The sequence below is a fragment of the Drosophila santomea genome, chromosome 2R (assembly GCF_016746245.2).
Source record: "Drosophila santomea strain STO CAGO 1482 chromosome 2R, Prin_Dsan_1.1, whole genome shotgun sequence".
Lineage (NCBI taxonomy): Eukaryota > Metazoa > Arthropoda > Insecta > Diptera > Drosophilidae > Drosophila > Drosophila santomea.
Window position 1 is genome coordinate 14,109,301 of NC_053017.2, and position 20,453 is coordinate 14,129,753.

Genomic DNA, 20,453 nt, shown 5'->3' on the forward strand with positions numbered 1-20,453 from the left:
TACGCCCGTATGCCACAACTTGTGCACTTTCCCAGGCCAATCCTCTCGATATCCGAATATCCCTGGCATAACCCACCCCTTGACATTGTCACTTAAGTGATATTTAATTGTGCTCGACAAGGATTCAGGTTCGGGTAAAAAAGGGAACTCAACTGGCAACGGTTGGTTAGGTTTTTTCATTGATTTCGTTTTGAGTCGATTATTTCGAGGGTCTCTCATCAAATACATGTATACTCACTTGTATGTGAGTAAGCACGTGGGTCAAAGCAATTACCTAATGAATTGAATCGATACTTTCACTTGCTCAACCCGCCCCTTCCCCGCCGTCGTCTTGATAGCATAAATTGATTTTAACGTTGCTGGCGCGTTGGAAATTACTGATTCATCTTGAGGCATTGTCTTGGGCAATTTATGTCATTCACGAGCATTTGCCGCTTATCAAAGCCACAATAAATTAAAACCGAAATGATCTGAACCCCGCAACGCATCCCCCTCGCTCCTGTCAGCCAAAGCCAATTACGCTTATTACATAATTCAGCAGCTGCCCACGCATCCAACAGATGAGGAAAATGTGGAAAAGCCAAGGGAAGTGGGTGGTGGGAGGTGGATGGTCGGTCGATGGGGGAGAAAGATAACCTGGGCGAATAAACGGCAGCAACAGCAGCGATGTCAGCAGGAAAAACCGCGATGGACACAAGAGGACCCAAAAGAAAGAAAGGTGCAAAGCTGAAGGATACGAGACAGAGGGATAGGGGGGTTGGGAAAAGTCAAGTCAAACAATTAAGAAAAGCCCAAGGAAGGGCGACTAAAAGCCCTGAGATGCCACTCCCTAACAGTTCGTTTTCCCATTTTCCTCCGTCCACTCGAGTGGGCGGAAAAATGTTTGTTGCCCAATTCGAGTTTCATTAGCAGTCGGAAAGGAGTTCGCTTCACGCTTTTAGCTGACAACCTAATGCGAATGTCGAAACAATATTTTCCATGTCTACTAATGTGTCAGCATGTGTGTTTGTGCACGGGAAAGCACGGGAAATTCGGGGGGAAATCCACGCCAAGTCCGGGAAAAAGCCTGGCAAAAAGTGAAAGCAGCGAGACAGTGAAATCCTATTAAGAAGTTTCTATCGCAAATTAAAATCTAAATACGCAAACAAAATGATGGTGACGTCTACGCCACGGGGAAGCCAGACAGCTAAAAACGCAAGAAGCACTCGGCACCGTGAGAAAAAATAGAACAGAAATAAAAAAGCAATAATAAAAATAGAAATTACAGATTATTTGCTTTTATGCAGGCTATTTTTGGATAATGTTTGCCGTTTACCAAGAAATACTAAAGATCAACATTTTGCAGGCAGCACAAATTGTTGAGTTATGGAAATTTCTTGGATTTCATTTGTTTATCTTGCAGCCTCTCTTCTCATATGTATATTTTTATAGATTTTCTGCGAAACGTGAGCAGAAAATTGTAAGCATTTAGATATGTCTGTTTTAAGTCTAAGATCAACGAAAAAAATTTGTGGAATATATTAAAGCTCATTTAAATGCTATTTTTTCATGCTTCTTATATATGGTACTATATCTATCACAAAAATCCAAAAACTTAAATCGGATTGTTAGTTAGCCGGATATTCTCGCTGTGTGCACAGCAAAGACGCCAAGGAATGAGCATTAACCAGGACAAAGGTGACTGCTAGCCAACAGACAAACCCCTCTCCCTCCGAAAAGGCGCACAGTTCTTTTTGGCCACGCCTCGCATTTCCCTTTTATTTGTACTGTCTGCTTACAGTTTGAATTATAAGCTAGCGAAAATTTAATAAAGCTTTCCCCCAGCCAAGAAACTAAAGGGGGTGATGGGTGGGAACTTTCGGGGCAGGACACGCTTGGCAAGGACATGAAACTCCGCCGTTGAAAAGGACAGACTATGACAATGTCAAAGAGTTTCGCTGCACGCAATGTGGGCGTGGCAGGCTACGGGCTATGGGCGGGGGGCTAGTTGTGGGCGGGAAAGGAGCACCTGCGACAGCAATAAGAACAACAACAAGAACGATTGACGGTAAAGTTTCTGGCCTGGCAAATGGCAAAAGTTTTGAGCCCTATCCATTCATATACCTATATACCTATATACCTTTATACTTCTATATCATTACATATATATTTATTTACGTTTTACTTTGCCCTTGCAGCAACTTTAAGCCTTTATTAAAGTGGCAATCCAAAGTCAGCAGGGAAAGCCAAGGCAAAGGAGGGAGGAACAGAATGACAGCAACAATTGACGGCAAAACAAACGATTGTCATTGCCAAGTGTGTGCGTCAACCTTTGAACCCGTCCCAGGGCATCAGTTCTGTGTCAAAGTACGTCCCCACTTTTTTGACTTTCCACTTTCCACCTCCATTGCCGCATTCCACGCCGCTGCTGGAAAATAGATGTCAAGCGGTTTTCCCCCCAGTCCGTTTAAATTGAATTGTTAATTCGGCACCGAAACCTTTTCCCTTTTCTTGCTCTTTGTGTGTGCGTGCGTGTTTGGCATCAATGCGATTTTCTTTATATACATTTTTTTCTTTTTTGTTTTGTGTTTGACTCGTTTCGGTTGAAAATATTTATGTTGAACCCTTTTTGTGGCAGCTTTTGTTTTGGCCTTTGTTGCGTTATGCAAACATTCAACTGCCAGTGACAACAGGACAGGAAAAGCATCCCAACTTTCCCCACCTTTTTCCCCCTACCTAAAACATCCCAACTGGTTATAACTGAGCTGGATTCAATGGGGAATACATATAGTTTGGTAGTTAGATGACTAGATGGCCAGATAGCTACACCTGCATTGGATGGCACTGTGTGGTGGTCCTGGCAGCCGATTCTATTAACTTTTTGCCCGTAAAACATTTGCATATCCCGACCGCAAGAGTCCAGTTTTCACAGTTTTCAGTTTGACTCCCGACAATCCGCCATTTCCACGCTCACAGCTCCCACATTGTTTGCCATTTGCAATTGAATACCTCGTGTACACTCCGTCCCTTGCCACCCATTGCCACCCATTGCCACCCATTCGCCATCCATTCGCCATTTTCCGCCCATATTCCGCCCACCTTGCAGCCATCTCCGCACCGTGACTAAAGCATAAATCAAGCGCAAAGCACAAATATTTTTCAAGTGACAACAAATATATAATGGCGATTCCCCGGACTTTGCCTCTTGGCCAGAACCGGAATACCAGAGCACCTGAATGGACGCTGCCGGAAGTCGAGTACCGTGCCTTTCTGTTGACTCTGTTGTTTTTTGGCTGGGAAAAAAAGGCGCCACCCAGGCTCTCATGATTTCTGCAGTAAGGTTACTCTAACTGGTTGGGGGACATTCCAAATTTAATATTACGATAGTGGGTGGTGGATAGTGGGTGGCGTGGGCTGAGGTCTTGAAACCTATTGCAAATACACACAAAATCTTGACTTTCAAGAGTTATCATAAAAGAGAAGAAATTTGCAGATGCTTCTTGAATATTAATATAGAACATTCTTTTGATTTAAATATTTTCTTAAAAGTTCCAAAAGTATGACCGCCTAAATGTAGTCATCTATGTAAATAAAAAACTTTTATATTTTTGGGAAACTTCAATAAATGTTTACTATTTTTGCGGTTTTCCTTCTTATAATACAATTTAGCATTGCCATCTTAGTTTCAGCGAAATCCCTTCTTTGCAGGGCATCAAAGGCTCGATTTTCCCGTGGCATTTTCCCAGGCTTTTCCGGCCAAAGCTGCTCCACTTTCCGCTGCGACGCTGCGGCCTGCGCTTTGCTGATTTCGTTTTGATTACGGCAAATTGTTTTTAGTTGCCTCCGTCGTCCTGTTTTGTGGCCAAGTTTATATTGCGGCATTTGTGCAGTTTGCCCAGTTCCGTTGATTTGCATTTATAGCCGCGGTAATCACAGGCCACAGGTCACAAGTCGCAAATTATATTCAACTCCAATTGCCGACCTTAACTCCGTCCTCAATATTGTTGACAAAGTCCCCAACAAATGAAAGTTGCGTGCCATTGCCATTAAGTACTGATAAATGCTTCTATTTGTTGAGTAATTTTTGGGTGGACTATGTGCATTATTTATTCTTCTACGAGTATTCCAAGGGACTGTATTTGTAAAATTACATGGTATAGTCGATCGTTTTGGTAAATATCTGCAGGGCAAACAAGTAATAACAAGCTGGTTTGTTTGCTTGCACCCGTTAAATAAATTTTTTGTTACAAGGTCTTTTTTTCGGTTTATGTTTAGTTTGCTGTTGGCGTCAATTAGCAAGTTTTACGATGCACAACTTTTTAATGAAATTAACACACCCGCGGGACCCGTTCCCTTTTAGTCTTCGTGGAGTTAAGTGCAAAAGTTAAGTGCTACTTCAACTCCAGACTGCTCCTAATGAGCGGGTATACTATGTACTAGTATACAACAAATATAGGTTGATAACCATGACTGGACAGATCTCTCTTTCTGTCTGTCTGTCTGTCTGTCGGAATGATGTGATATCTAGGCGGTCGGCACTGCCATTATTCTGCCATTTTGCTTAGCTGATTGGTTTGTGTGGGCGCGACTTCAATGGCGATCTATTGCGATTATAAGTAATACGGCGTAACAGCTTGGTTCCTGCACTCATGTCATACATATTTCAGTGCCAGTGACAGTCGGAGGTTAGCACGCACACATGCCACATACCACATGCCACATGCCACGCCCCCCACGACTTTCCTGCCACATATTAGCCATTCCACATATTATTATACAGATAGACTTGGAGTCGTTTGCGTTTCGATTAAACAAACCTTGTCGAATATGCAATGACATTGAGGCAAAGGCATGGGAAAATCTTGTGGAGTAAAATCAGGGCTGTTTCGTAGGTTATGATCCCCTAACACATATTTCAATCGCCGGAAAACGAAACTGTTACAAAAAAAAACACCAAACACATTTCTGTGACTAACTTAATTCAACTTAAGCCTTGCGGATTAATGGATATATTTCACAGACAACACTTTCATTAATGAAACTTTCTATCCCTGATTTTAGTTAAGAAATCTCAGCTATTAGATGTGATAGGGATTTTCTATATATATCTAAAGGTTGACATATATATCAAAAATAAATTGGCATTTGTTTAATAGCTCTCTGTTTCCCTTTTAACAATTTCAAATATAATGCATGCTTAACCCCCCAAGGTTGAATACTATTAAAAATCCTTTTTAATATGCAAAAGTGCTTAATTTTTGCATGAAGTTCAGTTTCAGCAGTGATTGCATAACTTTCGCTCGGCTAATTAGGCAAAACAAAGAGTAGTAAGCAAAGAAGAAAAGACAGCGAAAGGATTGTTGAAGGGTATGAAACGCTTTTATAGGCGGTCATATATATTGCATGACTGGTAGGTATGGAAAGGAAACAGGACATTAGTAGTTGTGTGGAAAATAGGGGAAAATGTCAACGCATGCAACATGCCCGGCGCCCAACTGACGCTCAAGGATACGCAAAACCCACTCACACACCGACAGCCCTGGATGTTGGTGTGTATCTGTAGAGTCGTGTATGTATGTATATCTATACGTGTGTGTATCTGTGCTTGCAGCTTGCTTGCGTAACGTAAAAATAGCCTTGAACTGCAGCCGTGCGCTTTCAATGGATTTGCATGCCGCCCACCATGTCCCCCACCTCCCAGTGCCACCCACTCAAGGTCACGCGATGCCTACCGCAAATGGAACAGTTGCGGGCCGTAAGGACGGGCTGACATGACGCCCATTATATAAGCCCCGGCGACCGACGCAAATGTCGCCGAGACACCCAGCTAATTGCCACTCGAGGAGTAGGAGCAGCAGGAGGAGGAGGAGGAACAACTAGAACTGCAATTGCAATTCCAGTTGCAAGTTGCAACATTGCAACAGCAACAAGGACACGCAATTGCATTATTGGCCAGCGAATGCCAACAAAAGTTGGTCCTTTCGACTCGAAAAACCAAAACGGAAGACGCCGCCAAACCGAAGATTTTTGCTCACCGAAAGCGTAATTCCGGCTAATAACATTAATTCCAATTTTTGGTAAATTTGCTAAAGACTGCGGGACCGAAAAGAGCAAAATCTGAATGGGAACCCTAATGAATATTTATATGTATTTGTTTGGCTTTATATTTGGAGCTGCCCTCGCCGCTGCTGGCCATTAAATGTCCCTCTTCCCTGCGTTTTCGCTCACTTTGTTCTATTCTGGTTTATTCCCGCCATATCCTTGCTATATCCTTGCCATTTGCTTATGCTGGCAGCTCTTTCATTTTGCTTTTTGCTCTTTGCTCTGCTCTGCTTCATCGCCATCGTCGTGTGCAAGTTGGCCATAAAAATGGAGTAACATTTATGACCCACATCAGGCGCACACAAGCAAAGGCAGCACACACACATACACGCAGAAGGACTCTGGACGCAGGGCGTGCACTGCGAAAAATTGAGCCATTATTTTGATATTTACCAATATCGATTATCATTTTTTTAACGTTAAAGAAAATTCTTTGATTTAAAATGTTTATTGTTTTAAAATAAAAGATTATATATCTATTATACCACAAAACTCTTTTAAAATGCATTTCATTTCTTAAAAGTTTTAAATTTCAATATAAGTTCCTTGACACTTTTTACTAGATTTGTATGTGTATCTTTCAATCCTTTTGGACCATTACAAATGATGTAATGCAAAACTATAAAAGAAAACAAAAAGGTATTGAGGTATTTTTCTCTGTTTTGCTAAACGAAAATGCTTCTGCGTGGGTGTGGATGGACATTAGGGAGTTTTAGAAGGGTAGGGAATGACGCCTGCAAGCGCTGGATTCACAAGGATATTTTATTTTACTGTTATTCCATTTCCCACTTCTTGTTGCTGTTGCTTCTACCGTCGCTGTTCTTTTGTTATTGCTCCTTTCGGCATTTCGACATTTACTTTTCGACTCGCAGCGCGTATCCTTGAACGTTTCGAAACCCCCCGTACTTTTTGTGATGCTAACCCGTTATGGGTTAAAGCTGTTTTCAAGGTTAAATATGCGTGGCATATCGGAATTCAGGAATTTTCGTGTGTTGAGTGACTTACCCTTTGCCCCATTAAGTATGCTACACTTTGGCTGCAGCACATGCAACATTGTGGCAGCTTTTCGTGCTCCTCCTTGCCGCTCCTTCTCCTCCTCGTCCTCCGTCTCCTCCTCCTCCTCTCGTCTTCGCCTCCTTTTCGCTCACTGACCCAGTTCGCTTTGTTTTGCGTGTTTATCTTGCTCGCTCAGGTTGTTTTTGCGTTGGCGGCTGCTGTTGCCGCTTGTTTTTTGTCTGCTTATATTTTAGCCCTAAACTACTTCTTGTTTTTGCTGTTGTTGCAACTGTGACCGAGTTAAAAGCACACACACATTCGTTTAATTAAGAAGAAGGACAAGACAAGGAATGGAAATGAAGGAGATTTCAGACCTAAACGACTAACGCTGCAAAATGCATTTCTTAAGGCAACTTCTTCTAATCTTCTCCTTTCCTTTCCTTCTCCGCTTTGCTTCTTTTTTTGGGGCCTCTACTTTCACTCACAATTGTGCTGCTAATTTCGTTACTTTCACTTTGTTAGGCCTTATGTATGCACGTGTGTGTGTGTTTTGGTGTATCGGTGTGTTTTGGCTTTTGAAGCACACGTGTGCGTTTATGTGTGTATCCGTGTGCGTCGATTAACGGCATTGATTTTTTCCAAAAAAAAGACAAGAACTCCACTTTAATTTCACAGATTCGATTTGTTTTCGTTATTCGATTATTTTGTGCACTGTTTCACGTTTCACGTGGACATTTAAGCATTTTCCGTTTCGCTTTGCTGTAATTTCGGCGATTTGCGCGCGCGCTGGGTGTACAGGTGTGCGTGTCGGATTGCGTGTTTGTGTGAGTGTCCGTGTGTTGGCCATGTGTTGGTTGTATACAGCTGCCCGAGAGCGAGGATTTCGCAGAGGCAGCAGCGCACGTCTGCTCTGCACGACGCTTCACACACTTCTAAAGGATCCGAGCGCCACTATTGCGTTTTTATTCAAAGCGCTCTCCCCCACCAAGAAGCTCTCATTCATTAAAATCCGTTCTCTCTCTCTCTCTCTCTCTCTCTGCCTCTTTCTCTGCCTTTCTTTGGGCGCCACAATGTCTACGCATAAATAATACGCACGTTGCACGTTAAGCATGTAAGTGCAAGAGGGAGAGAGGAGGTTCAACTCTCATTTCCATGCAAAGTAAGCTCCAGCAGGCAGGTGTCAAAAGTGGGGGGTGGGAGACGGAATCCTTAGGTTATCAGCACTTGCAGATATCCTTCCGACCGAAAAAACACGGGCTTTGTCAACAACAATCAACATAATATGAAATTTAAAAACAGTTAATACAAAATATAACAAAGTTAACATTTTATATGATGTTATATTTCATTTTGTTATTCATACAATATTTAAATGATCTTCCCGGTTTTCTCCTACACTAACGGCATACGTCATCATAACGGTAAACAAAATTTCGCCAGAGAGAAATTCCCATACAGCACACAAATTGCGTTGCCTTCCCTCTCGCTATTTGGCTCACGCGCACTACGCTCCTCTCGCTCTCTCACACTATTTTTGCTCTCGGCGCAGACGCACAAGGGATTCGCTTTCTCCCTGCCACCCACTACTAACATTTCGTCACTCTGCCTCTCTCTCTCTCTCTCTCTCTCTCTCTGTGGCCACCACTTGTGTTATTGCATGCGAAGCACGTGAATTTTTGTGTTTACTTTTTAATTTTCTCCATACTCTCAGCCTCAGTTGCCATTTGTTTTTATTGTTGCTCCTACCAGTCGCTATTGTTGTTGTTGTTGTTGTTGGTGCTGGCACCTATTGGGGCTTTTGTTTTTCTTTCTGGCATGTGTGGTCCTTTGTTTTCCTTGTGGGCCTTGCTTTGTTTTGTTTTGTTTGATTCCATTCATACGGAGTTTTCTGGGTTTTGGTTCAGTTTTTTTTTTCTTTTTGGTTCGAAACTATGCAAACCGTTTTCCATTTACGATCGACAGTGTGTGTTTGTGTGTGTGTGTGTGTAGCTGTGCATGTGAGAGATTTGTATGGAAATTGGCGCAAAATACGCCCCAAAACCGAATTCAAGTCCCCAGTTAGTTATGTGCAGCGTCTGCCTTTTCTGCATTCACATTTTCCAAGCACACACATATGCATGTGCATATGTATGAGTGTTGCATATGCTTTCTGACGAAACAAGGACCATTCCTTCTTTCACAATCTCGCTTTTAAAATGTTTAACTTTTCTTGCAATTAACATGATATTTAATGTAATTATTGCAGAGTAAAGTAATCTTTGTAACCTATTTTCTTAGGTAATAACATATAAATGTTGTTAGAAAACTATATAAATACAAAAATATACAATTATGTTTAGGGTAAGTAGATAAGTAAGATATATGTAGTATTACTTATAGATATTTTTACAGCAGTTTTCAGCGGATTTTGAGCGATGGAATCGCTCACAAAGTGCGCTATGGCATTTTCGATGTTTGTTTTGGGGAAATGTTAAATCATGCATGCTGATTGTCCTGTGGCCTCGAGGATGCCATAAGCAGCAAGGATACGCAGCGTAAAACAGCATAAAACAGCACATAAGCATCACAATCGGCAACAGCCATATTCGAATTTCGTTTACATTTTCAGCATTGTTTCGCCCAGCTGACATGTCCAAAGTGACGGGAAAAAGCGGAAAAAGCGAGTTGGATGCAAATGATGATGTTGCTGGTTATTGATAGCCAGCGTATCTGCCGAGTTTTCCCTCATTTTCCCCAACCATGACCCCCTACCTCTCTAACGGCTTCAATTTGGCCCCGAGAAAATCAACAGCATAACAACCGCCGCAGCAACAGGAATTCTGATTTTGAGCAAACGGAGTGCAGAGTAAACAAATAAACAAAGCACTACCCTGGAAGGGGGGGAAGGGGTGAAAGGGGTGGGTTGGTGGGGTTGTGGGGTTGTGGGAAACTGTATGCGAGCGGCGGAAACTCTAACCGTAACTCATGAGCCTGCTGCTCCCTGTTCCCTGTACAGGAACTATTTCCATGAGTAATTGCCGTTGTGCATGCGCCTCTGTCTGCAAAATGGAACTGCCCTTCATTCCCCATCACCATCACCATCACCATCAGGAATAGCAATAGCAACACCATCATCATTATCATCGCCAGCTGTATTTGTTGTCAGCTTCGGTCGGGCTTTAAGCCATTTAGCCAAAACAGACGGCTCAGTCTGCTCCCAGCAGGTGTATCCAGCCAGGTAAACTGTTGATTCCATGTGGCGACACGATTGCCGAGTATTTTCCCACAAAAACCCTGCGCTCCAACACAACATTTCCACGTGAGAACTTTGGCCTATGCCACCCATCTGCTATCTGTCCACGTCGGAATATATGTACATACATACCAGTTTATATATATCCATACAATTGAACTTCTCTAAGGGAATGCCCAAGCTGACACATAGATGCCTTAAATCTCTAGTTAATATAAAACATACCTTTATAAACATGAAGCAGAACACAAAAAGATCTTTATCCATTCACGGCGTAAGAAATAATGCCTTTTTGTGGCACTTCAACTGAATTTCTTCACCTCTCGGCCTTTGACAAAGGAGTTTCTTTCAGTGGACGGCGGCCATTCTCCGATTTCGTACAGAAATAGCATTCATTTGCCAGACGAAACGCTACAATGAGGGGTGTGGGGGGAGCGGGGGCCTTTCACGATGAAGTATAAACCAGATCCAGTCCCCAGATGGCCATAAAGTCCGACAGAATGCACTCAAACACGTAAACATTTCGTTGCTGGGCAAACAAACACAAAGCAATGTTCTGAAAAGTATGCTATAAAAATGCGAAAGTGACCGAGGACCCACAAACATTAGGCCATCAATTTCGGCCGGTTTTTCGGTTATTTTTGTCAACAGTCGATAACTAAGATGCCCTCTCGAAATCAACCCCTTAAAAAACAACACCCCTACTGTTACTCTAAATTTAGGCATAAAATGCTGATTATTAGACCATAAACGCTTCTATCTCGTTTCACTGCACAATTCGAATTTCCCAACTGTGGTCAGCACTTTGGGCCGTTGTGACTGCGGTTTGATTAGTTAGTTATTTTTGCAAAAACCACATATTGTTACAAACATAGTCACGGGGTGAACTTTAATTGCCCGATGCCAAATGCAAATTTCCCATCAAATAAACCGCATGCTAATGCACAAACAAATCGCATTAAATGGCAAACAATTTTTTTTACCCCATTACTCCGATACGGTTGAGATTCGATACGGTAAATGGGGAGTGGGAAAATGGAAAATTTTAGGAGGCTGATGAGCAGATGAGATGACTGGCCCCTCCCGGCTCCTGATTGTCACTTGAATATTCCGGGCGTGATCGATGCGCAAAGCTTTTGGTTTCCTCCACTTTGCCAGCGAATTGAATTCGTAAAAGAGCCACACGTAAGCAGTGCTCCGTCTCCCTCACACCCACCTGCCTCTCTCTGTCGCACTCTATCTACGGGTGTTTTGCCCCCCTCTCATGGGCAAAATTAATGTCAATTTTTATGCTTGATTTATGGCATCGCATTTATTCTTTTTCGGTGGAGAGGAGCCTTTTTAGCCCGGCTTCATTTGAATTCAATTGCTGGCGAAGATGCCACAGCGCTGATTTTGTCGCAGCAAATGTCGAAGGAGCAGGTCGAGTGCGGCACGTGACCCGCTAACCTCGAAAGCGCAATACACACAGCATCCTGCCCCAACCCCCCTCATTCCCCCCATTCCCCCGTCAGTCAAACACATCTGCCGAAGGGCAATAAAAAATTGACAACGCCAACAGACAGCAGCAAAAAGGCGTTGGAGGAGGTTCCAAGTTGGGCGGCCAAACAGAAAGAAAATCTTCTTACTTATAAAAGATATGTCGAAATAATCTGAAATTGTAAGCATGCAACCTGAGAAGTAATTGTTAAGTAGTGACAAAAAGCCTTTTCCTATGGCTTCTTTAAGATTTTCTGCAATATTTTCTCTGTGTAGGAAAAGCCAACTGCGCATTGCCCCAATCATTTGCCAAAAACGAGAGAGCTAGTGGCAATATAAACCAGCAACTGCCTATCACTCGACACAGCTGCAAATGTACAAAGTGCCACATTGCAGCGAAATTCTTGCTGCAGCTGCAGTGTCAACTGAAGTTGCATTTGCAACGCTTTTTCCCCGAATGCTTCACTCGGCGGGGGAGGGAAAATATGCATAGCCCATAGGTAAACACCTGCGGCCGGCACTTTGGCGCTATTAAAGAGCTCCCCAGCGGAGGCCAGAAGTAGAATCATCAGCCATTTTTGGCTGGAAGGCCGGAAGCACTTTGCGTGCAGATTTATGGCTTGCCCCAAGCCAATTCAACGTTGCAACGTGGGAAATGCATCATACATACACATACATAAATGCATGTATGCCACATGCGTGTGCCTCGTTTTATGGGCACACATCCTTCGGTTTTCCACGCTCCCATGCGCTTTTATTTTCGAATGCATTTAAATTGCATTTGGCTGATAAAACTGTCCGCACTTGACAACCTTATCGCAGCACTTAAACTCGTGGTTAAAAACCATGCAACCATAAATTTAATGTCGGATTTATTGGCGAGGGGTTATGATTAACATGCTATGCAAAATAAGGATAGTGTAAAAAACATGAATTCGTTTTTACAACTGGAACTGACAGAAATCTTCCTTTTTGTTATCTATTAAAATAATAACATTTATGATGCTCTAAACTTTACACATCTTGTGCTTTTATTAGCCATTTAAATTGTATTAGTTTCTTACCATAGTTTTAAGTTAATATAAATGATTTTAATTGAAGGATATACTACAAATAAATGTAATAAAAACATGTTAAATATGTCCATTGAATTGCTTTATTGCTTATGATTTGCTGCCATTTAAGTGAACTTATTTCGAACTCCCTCACTTTTTCCCTTTTGTGCCATTTTTTTTCCAGACGAACAACTTTTGAGTGTCAGCTGAAAAGCTCGAAGTGAAATCAGCCATGCCACTTGAGTTTTCCCACCCACACTTTCCTTTCGCCAAATCCACCCAGCCTTTGACTTTGGCTTAAAGCTGTGTGTTATGGCGCTCGACTTGTTTGCCTTTCATTTGCTGTCCACTCACGCAGCTTCACTTCAGTTGTTGGCTCCGGCCACTTGCCACTTTCCAGTAATCTCTGAAAAACTGCTCCACCTGCCACCCAACCACCCACCCACCGCACACCGCCCACTCCAATGCCGTACACATAATCCGTTTAAAATGAGCACTGGCTGTGTGCTCCAGTTTCCGCTGCTCCTGCTTTTGAGTGCACTGAAATTAATTTAACGACTTGGCGCACTTCAAACTGCACAAAACATACGAGTTGGCTGAGCGTGGGTGGTGGGGCAGCTTTCACTGTGCCGCACGCAGGCGAGGGGAGGAGCGCAGGTGGAGGAGAAAGTGAGGTGTGGAAAACCTGGGACAATGGCAACTTGACCTTGACACGTTCGACGCTTTCCACCGCCTTCACGTCCTCCAGCTTTTCACTTTTTTGTTATATTTCGCTCGGCTTACGTAAATTCAATTTTCAGTTTGATGAAAGCAAAGTTCAGGGCACACACACAAGCCCGTGTGTGTGTGTGTGTGTCGCTGTGTGCTAGGATCCTACCTTAGGATCCTGTGCCTGCAGGTATGCAATGCCATTTGCGCACTGAGAAAAAATACCCACATGTTGAAGTACTTAGGCTGCCTCTAAATATGAAATCCATTTAATGGAAAGCTTGGATTATCAAATATTGTGAACTTGTACGCCAAATAAGTAAGGATCCTTGTTACACCGCCTCGCTATACATTTCTTTCAGTGCACAGGACAAGAGTGGGAGGCTGATGGTATTGGAGAGCGTGTGATTTGCACAATCTGCACACAACTCGAAATTAAATTCGGCCCCGGCAACAGCTCGAACTTTTTTGCGAAAGGTCAAAATGTTAATGTATTTGAAATGAGACGCCGCAAAGGAACGAGAGCGAAAGGAGCAAGGATAAAATATAGTGCGAACGAGGGGAACGAAGGGAACGAGGGGAAAATTACGGGGCAACAGCATCCGAAAAACGAGACTCAGATGCGAGATACAGCACAGAGAACTTTCGGCCCTCGGAAAGTGGCAAAAACTTGTCCATGTTCATTCAACTTGACACGGTCGCCGGCGGGCAGACAAACTCCCACAGAAATAAAAACGACGCAGGCCGAAGTACAGAGAACTTAATCTTCTTTATGTGACGAGACTAAAAATACCCATTAAAAATCTTGTTTGTAGGGCAAACGTTTTCGCTGAAGTGATTTAATGATGTTTAATGGATAGTAAAGCTGTTTTAGTCAACCATTAAAACGATATGTTTCTATAAGCGTTACAAACTGCTTCGTAGTATCGAAATACCCAAGAACAGGGTATTGAAACCGTAACAAAAAACATGTCTGGTAGTGTGGAGGCGGTGGGCGTGGAATGTTTAATGCGATTTGCCACACGTAACTCAGTCTGGGGAGACTGTTGAATTACTTAGGATACAGAAGCCCACATCGTGTTCTACTTTTGTGCTTTATTGAGAAGGTGACACACAAAGTTATTTGCCGTGATTTGGGTCCAAAATGCACAGCATTGTCACGGGATCCGTCACACAATCTACAAAATGGTTAAGTAATTAAGTACATTTGTTAAATAACTTGTTGTTGTTACCAACCACCAGCCACAAAAGAGCTCCAAAGAGTTACAATTAGTGAGAAAACAGTGAGTAATAGCTCCATGTTGCGTACAAGTTAGTGAAACCTTTAACAATAATACTATTTATTCACAAGAATGATTAATTTCCTTATCAGTTTTCAATGGGAGCTTCCCAATAACAAAGCCAAGATTAAAATATAAATTTCAGAGAGCTTTTAAAATTAAGCTAGTCTCAGTTTCACGTCTCTCTAGATTTAATACTAATTTACCACACACCTATGAGCCTACAAATAAAAACAAAAAAAAAGAAAAACAATACGAAAGGTAATAAAACAAAGACTTGCACTGTAATTTTTATTGCTGCTTGACTATCCCATTGCACAAATAATGTCTTACTACTCATAGAAAAAGTTGGTGCATCATCGAAATGTATAATAAGGAATTAAGTAAATAATAAACACAGATTAAGCGGATACAAAATTAAAATTCTTTTGGTAAAAGGCAGCACATATTACTTACTTGGCCATCATAGTACAATTCTGTATTGTTTTTTAACTGTCTAAATTACTATTTTGTTCATTCATTTTCATTCACTTGGAATAGACACAATATTTGTATTTAATGTAGGCATCACTTAATATTTTTTCTTTAAAATAAAAATTTCGGCTATGAACACCGTTTGAAAAATGATATTGTGGCGCACTTACGTTATCGATAACAACATTGGAAGTCAGCTGGGAGTGTACAAATAATTGTGCGTTAACCAACACGCCCCAACCTATCGATATGTAAAACAATTCCGATAAGTCTTCAGCAACAACAAGTTTACGAAATTTAGTTTATTTATTTATTTAGACTAGTGGTAAAACAATTGTGAGAAATGGCTGAAACCAAAGCCAATCCCTTCGACATGGACAGCTCCAACTTCGATGCGGAAAAGTATCTGGAACGACTGCTCAAGGTAAGAATCCCAAAATGATAAAGTTGCAGCTATTAATTCTTCATTTTGGCTATTACTCACGAATTTAGGATTGCTCCTTGAAGCAAATTATGGATACGGAGGCGGCGGTGGTCAAGGACACGCAGACATTGCACTCGGATATGCAGACGTTGGTCTACGAGAACTACAACAAGTTCATCTCCGCCACGGATACAATTCGCCGGATGAAGGATGACTTCAAGCAGATGGAGACGGATGTGAATCTGCTGATGACCAAGATGCAGTCCATAACGACTTTCAGTGAGCAAATCACCGGAACGCTGCAGGGCACTAGATCGCAACTATGTCGCCTGTCCGAGAAGCACTCGCTGCTCAAAAGGCTTCAGTTCCTCTCCACACTGCCAGCCAAACTAAAGTCCCTAATTGAGGAACAGAACTACGCGCAAGCTGTCCAGGATTACCTGCATGCCCAGAAGGTGTTCGCCCAGTACGGTCGCCAGCCCTCCTTCGATGGTATTCAGCGAGACTGCGACGCCATCATGGCAGATCTCAAGGAGCAATTGCGAAATGACTTCCAAAGGGCGGGGAACACGGCGCAATCCTTGACGGAAATTGGAGAGCTCCTCCTGCAGCTGGACGAAAAGACCTCGGATCTGGCCAGCGAAATGCTGACTTGCGCGGGCAAACGACTGCACGAGCAAATCGTCATGCTGCAGGATCAAACGGAGCGCGATATGCTGGAGTTTGTAGACATGGGCATCGATGGTTTTCTCAACGATCTGGCGCTGGTAGTGACCTCCTACTTTGACATGTTCGTTGCCAAGCACTACGAGCATGAGCGGTAAATTAGCACTATGTTCAACTTACACGAGTTGTATTATCCATTCCTTTTTTAGCGATGACTTCCAGGAGAACGCGCTGCAGGAGTTAAATGTCTTCCTCAATCAGAACATAGAAAAGTATCTGACTCTTGTGCAGGATCGTGTTGAATCCGACATTGGCTACGGCGACACCCAGGTGATGTTGCGCGCTCTGGACCGTCTTCATCGGCGCCTTCAGGCCATGCGAAATATCTGCCGCGGCTTGGAGGTGCAACGCAACACAGTATCCATCATTATTTCAGCTGCCCACCAACTTTGCGATGCCCATGCCAAAAACCTCAAAGATCACTTTGCCGACAGCTTAAGTGCGGTGCGTCTATCCCTGGTTTCCGCCAAGAGCGATGCAGCGGCTGGTCTCAATCTCGGTGACCTGATCAGCAACCTTTATGTGTCCATGGTGGAGAAGATAAAGGGCGTACTGCAGGACTTGCTCATATTCCTGCGCACCGACTGGTCATTCAACATCAAGGCGGAACACAAGGGCGCCCTGTGCGTAGAGGGCATTCGGGAAAACCTACTCATTGGCTTCCTGCGTCACATTGCCAAGGTGATGTGCGGTTTCGGAGATGCCTCCAGCTCCAGTCCGCCCAATCTATTGCTGGTGCTGTCCAAAACATGTCTGGAACTCGAACAACAGGGCGTCCACATACTGGTGAGCTTTATCTGTCTCCTTTTATGTATTATTTTCCTAATAAGCCGAATCCTTAGATTGCTCTGGTGGATGACCTGTACGAAATCGACTCGGAGAACAGTGCAACACTTACCCACGAAACGGAGATATGTGCAGAGATGCGGGAAACGGCACAATCCCTATTAGACGCCTATGTGCGGCTGCAGGGCACGAACATTTCGCAAATGCTACGCAAGAGCGTGGAAACAAGGGATTGGCTTAACTGCCTGGAACCGCGATCTGTGCGGGCGGTGATGAAGCGGGTCGTGGAGGAGCTCGGCAGCATCGAGACGGTGGTGGCCAGTCTTTACGAGGCAAACACGAATGCTGCGTCAGGATTCCGCACCACAGCCAGCAGTGATTCAAGCCGAAAAACATATTTTAGTAACTTTGCTTCCACATCAAAGCCACAATATCGCTCGAATTGGTCAAATTACACGCCCTCGCAACTGGAATCCAGCTATGTGTCCAATATACATCGCTTGTTTTCGGAGCGAGTGGAAATCTTCACCTCAGTAGAGTTTACCAAGGCCTCAATTATAATGGGCATCATTAAAATCGGTCTAAAAGTAAGTAAATATATAAAATTTGGCGGGCTAATTACGTGATTTCTGTTTTTAGACTCTTTTGGAGTGCGTGAGGCTAAGAACTTTTAGCAAATTCGGACTCCAGCAGATTCAGGTGGATGCCCATTATCTGCAAATGAATCTTTGGCGATTTGTAAGCGATGAAAAGTGAGTTAGCTTCGATAATTGAAAGACATGAGAGACCTAACACACTTCTTTGACAGTCTGGTGAACTTCCTGCTGGACGAGATTCTTGGCTCAGCTGTCCAACGCTGCTTGGAGTCCGTTTTGATGGAGCCCAATGCTGTGGAAATTATTTGTGAACGGGGTTAGTATTTGTTTCCAGAACTGAAAGCAACATTCCACTTAAAATCTCCGTCTATTTTGTTAAACGCTGCTAGCCTAAGGATCTAAAAATAAACGTTCTGTTTCTAACTTAGATAATTATCTAAAATGTGTTGGAAATTGACTTCATTTTTCAGAAAAAATCTTTCAAATTCCCATGTCGCCAATTTTTAACTGAGCTGCCAGTACATCTAACAAATTTCAAATAGAAATCATTTTCAATCTGTGGTATCGGCGCTGAGACACAGAGTGAACTCGATGGTATCGCTCTTAAGATCCTCCTCGGTGTTTGCTAGCAGAATGCTGTGGGATTCCACATCATCGCCGTCGCCCGTTGAGATGGTCAACACACTGGGTGTCTCCTCGCCGATGGCTTTTCGTTTCTCGGTGCGTGCCTTCCGCGCTTCCTCGAACTCCTTGGGATGACACTTCCTACGATGCGTGTGCTGATTCGCATTGGAGTTAAAGGTCTTTGGGCAGTGAGGACACTTGTATAGAACCTCGCCCGTATGCATGGTCATGTGTTCCCTCAGTGTGATGGCCTTCTTGAAGGCTTTACCACACACACTGCATTCGTGCTTCCTATCCGTGAGATGCACATATCGCTGGTGACTCAGCATGGCGCTTCGATTGGGCGAAACCTTTCCACACAGATCGCAGGTTGCAGCAGTGCCATTGTGTCGCCGCACATGCTTCTTGAGGCTGTGCTTGTTCTTGTGCCACGATCCGCAGATGTCGCACTGTACCTTGGGCTCCGTGACACCAGCGTGCTCCAGCTGATGTCGCTGGAAGGCAGCTCGTCCACGTATAACCTGGGCGCAGATGTCGCACATAGTGCCATAGTTGCCATGAGCCATCTTGACGTGCGTGCAAAGCAGGGATTGGTTGGGAAATCTATTTGAAAAATAAAATATCTGTGATACAACTTCAAGATGGGTTATACCAAAGTGTACCTCCTCTCACAGAGATCGCACACCACATTGCGCTCCTTGTGGATGACGCGATGCTGATCCAATAGATACTGCTTAGTGTATCTTTTGGGACACTGCTCGCACATAAAAGTCTTCTCCTCCTCCGGATGATGCTTCAGCAGCTCATGGTTCCTCAGGCACTGTTTGTCTGCAAATCGCTTGTCGCACTGTGTGCATCTGTAATTACATGTTCTTATTGGTTAAGGATTCGACTAATGGGATTTCTGATTTAGATTGGCTCACTCCACTTTACCACTCACTTAAACTTCTCTGGATCGGCGTGACGATCAATATGATCGGTGAGAAACGAGCGCTTGTAGAACTTCTTATTGCAGCAAATCGCATACCCCTTGCGATGGTGCTCCTGCAGCATATGCTTGCAGAGCAGCAGGAAGGTCTCCTGCCCCTCGTGACAAACGTCGCAGGTGAGTCGCATGTGGGCAGAGATCTTGGCATCGATATCCAGCATGCACTGCTTGTAGTCCGCATAGCGTTTGCTTTTCTGTGGGGTTCCTTCTGTCTTGCAAGAGATTCGTTTCGCCCTCGATTTGTTCGCCGGTGGTTTCGATTTTTCAGGAGCTGGTGGAGAGGGCAACGGATGATGTGCTTTACTTTTGGCGGTTGATCGCGTTTCTCTGCGTTCTTCTGTGGGTAAGGTGGCTGTGGTTGTGGGATCATGTTCTTCATCCTGTTCTGTTGCAGGGTCTTCTTTGATGAACTGCTCCAATGGTGGGTTGGATTCCGTCTGCTCCGCCTGCTGCACTATCACTTCGGTGAGGAACTGCTCATTGGTGAAGGAACCAGCCTCGCTGTCGCTGGCATGTAAGCCCAGTTCCTGGTCCACATCCTGCTCCTCCTCCTGGTGCTCTGGTTCCTCACCGTGCTCTAGTTTCCCCTGATCTTGGCCAGATTTCAGGGAAAACCTTTCGGTGAGCAAACGATGTGCACTTTCCACGGCCACATAGAAATTGTGAAAATCATTCACCTGGTTCCAGCAGGTCAAACATATCACCGTGGATATGGGATCATCGCTTTTTGGCTGCAATTGTAACATTTACGTATGCCACCAAAATAACAAACCATGAAATTACCTCAAACCAAAAGTATTTGGCCAGCACATTGGCCACATTTAGGGAAAGGCCGACATCCTCGAATATCCGAATCGTATCCGTATCGTTCACGTTGTTCAGGCACAAACGGCAAATCATGCTTAAATAAATGCATTCAAGCTAAAACCAATTTATATATTTTTTTATATCAAATCAAAACATAAACACTTCTTCGATATATGAGATGCGATTATCGTGTGATG

The 20,453-nt window shown here is 43.6% G+C and overlaps 3 protein-coding genes across 6 annotated transcripts in view; 1 reads left to right on the forward strand and 2 right to left on the reverse strand.

Annotated features, from left to right (window-relative positions):
- The window catches only part of LOC120446956, a 46,018-nt gene extending 30,528 nt beyond the window's left edge, over positions 1-15,490 (reverse strand). For 2 of the 3 annotated variants that reach the window (XM_039628210.2, XM_039628212.1), the window contains exons 1-2: positions 7,563-7,992; positions 7,087-7,366 (exon numbers count right to left, since the gene is read on the reverse strand). The gene's annotated coding sequence lies outside the window, so the exon portion shown is untranslated. Of the gene's footprint in view, positions 1-7,086; positions 7,367-7,562; positions 7,993-15,287 lie in introns of those variants that run through there. The other variant, XM_039628211.2, reaches the window with a different exon arrangement.
- On the forward strand, positions 14,348-18,264 carry LOC120446955 (vacuolar protein sorting-associated protein 51 homolog). Of its 2 annotated transcripts, XM_039628209.2 has the most exons (7): positions 14,348-14,739; positions 15,624-15,729; positions 15,798-16,549; positions 16,605-17,241; positions 17,298-17,828; positions 17,881-17,993; positions 18,050-18,264. In XM_039628209.2, the coding sequence occupies exons 2-7, from the start codon at positions 15,649-15,651 to the stop codon at positions 18,156-18,158; spliced, it is 2,223 nt and encodes a 740-aa protein (XP_039484143.1). In that variant the 5' UTR covers positions 14,348-14,739; positions 15,624-15,648; the 3' UTR covers positions 18,159-18,264. The 2 variants fall into 2 exon arrangements, with proteins under 2 accessions (XP_039484143.1, XP_039484142.1); XM_039628208.2 differs by lacking the exon at positions 14,348-14,739 and having other exon boundaries at positions 15,564-15,729.
- LOC120446957 (transcription factor grauzone) lies at positions 18,186-20,433 on the reverse strand. Its single transcript, XM_039628213.1, has 4 exons — positions 20,233-20,433; positions 19,402-20,180; positions 19,124-19,318; positions 18,186-19,064 (listed from the first exon to the last, which is right to left on the reverse strand). Exons 1-4 carry the CDS (start codon positions 20,347-20,349, stop codon positions 18,389-18,391), a joined length of 1,767 nt encoding a protein of 588 aa, XP_039484147.1. The 5' UTR covers positions 20,350-20,433; the 3' UTR covers positions 18,186-18,388.
- Between the last annotated feature and the right edge of the window lie 20 nt (positions 20,434-20,453).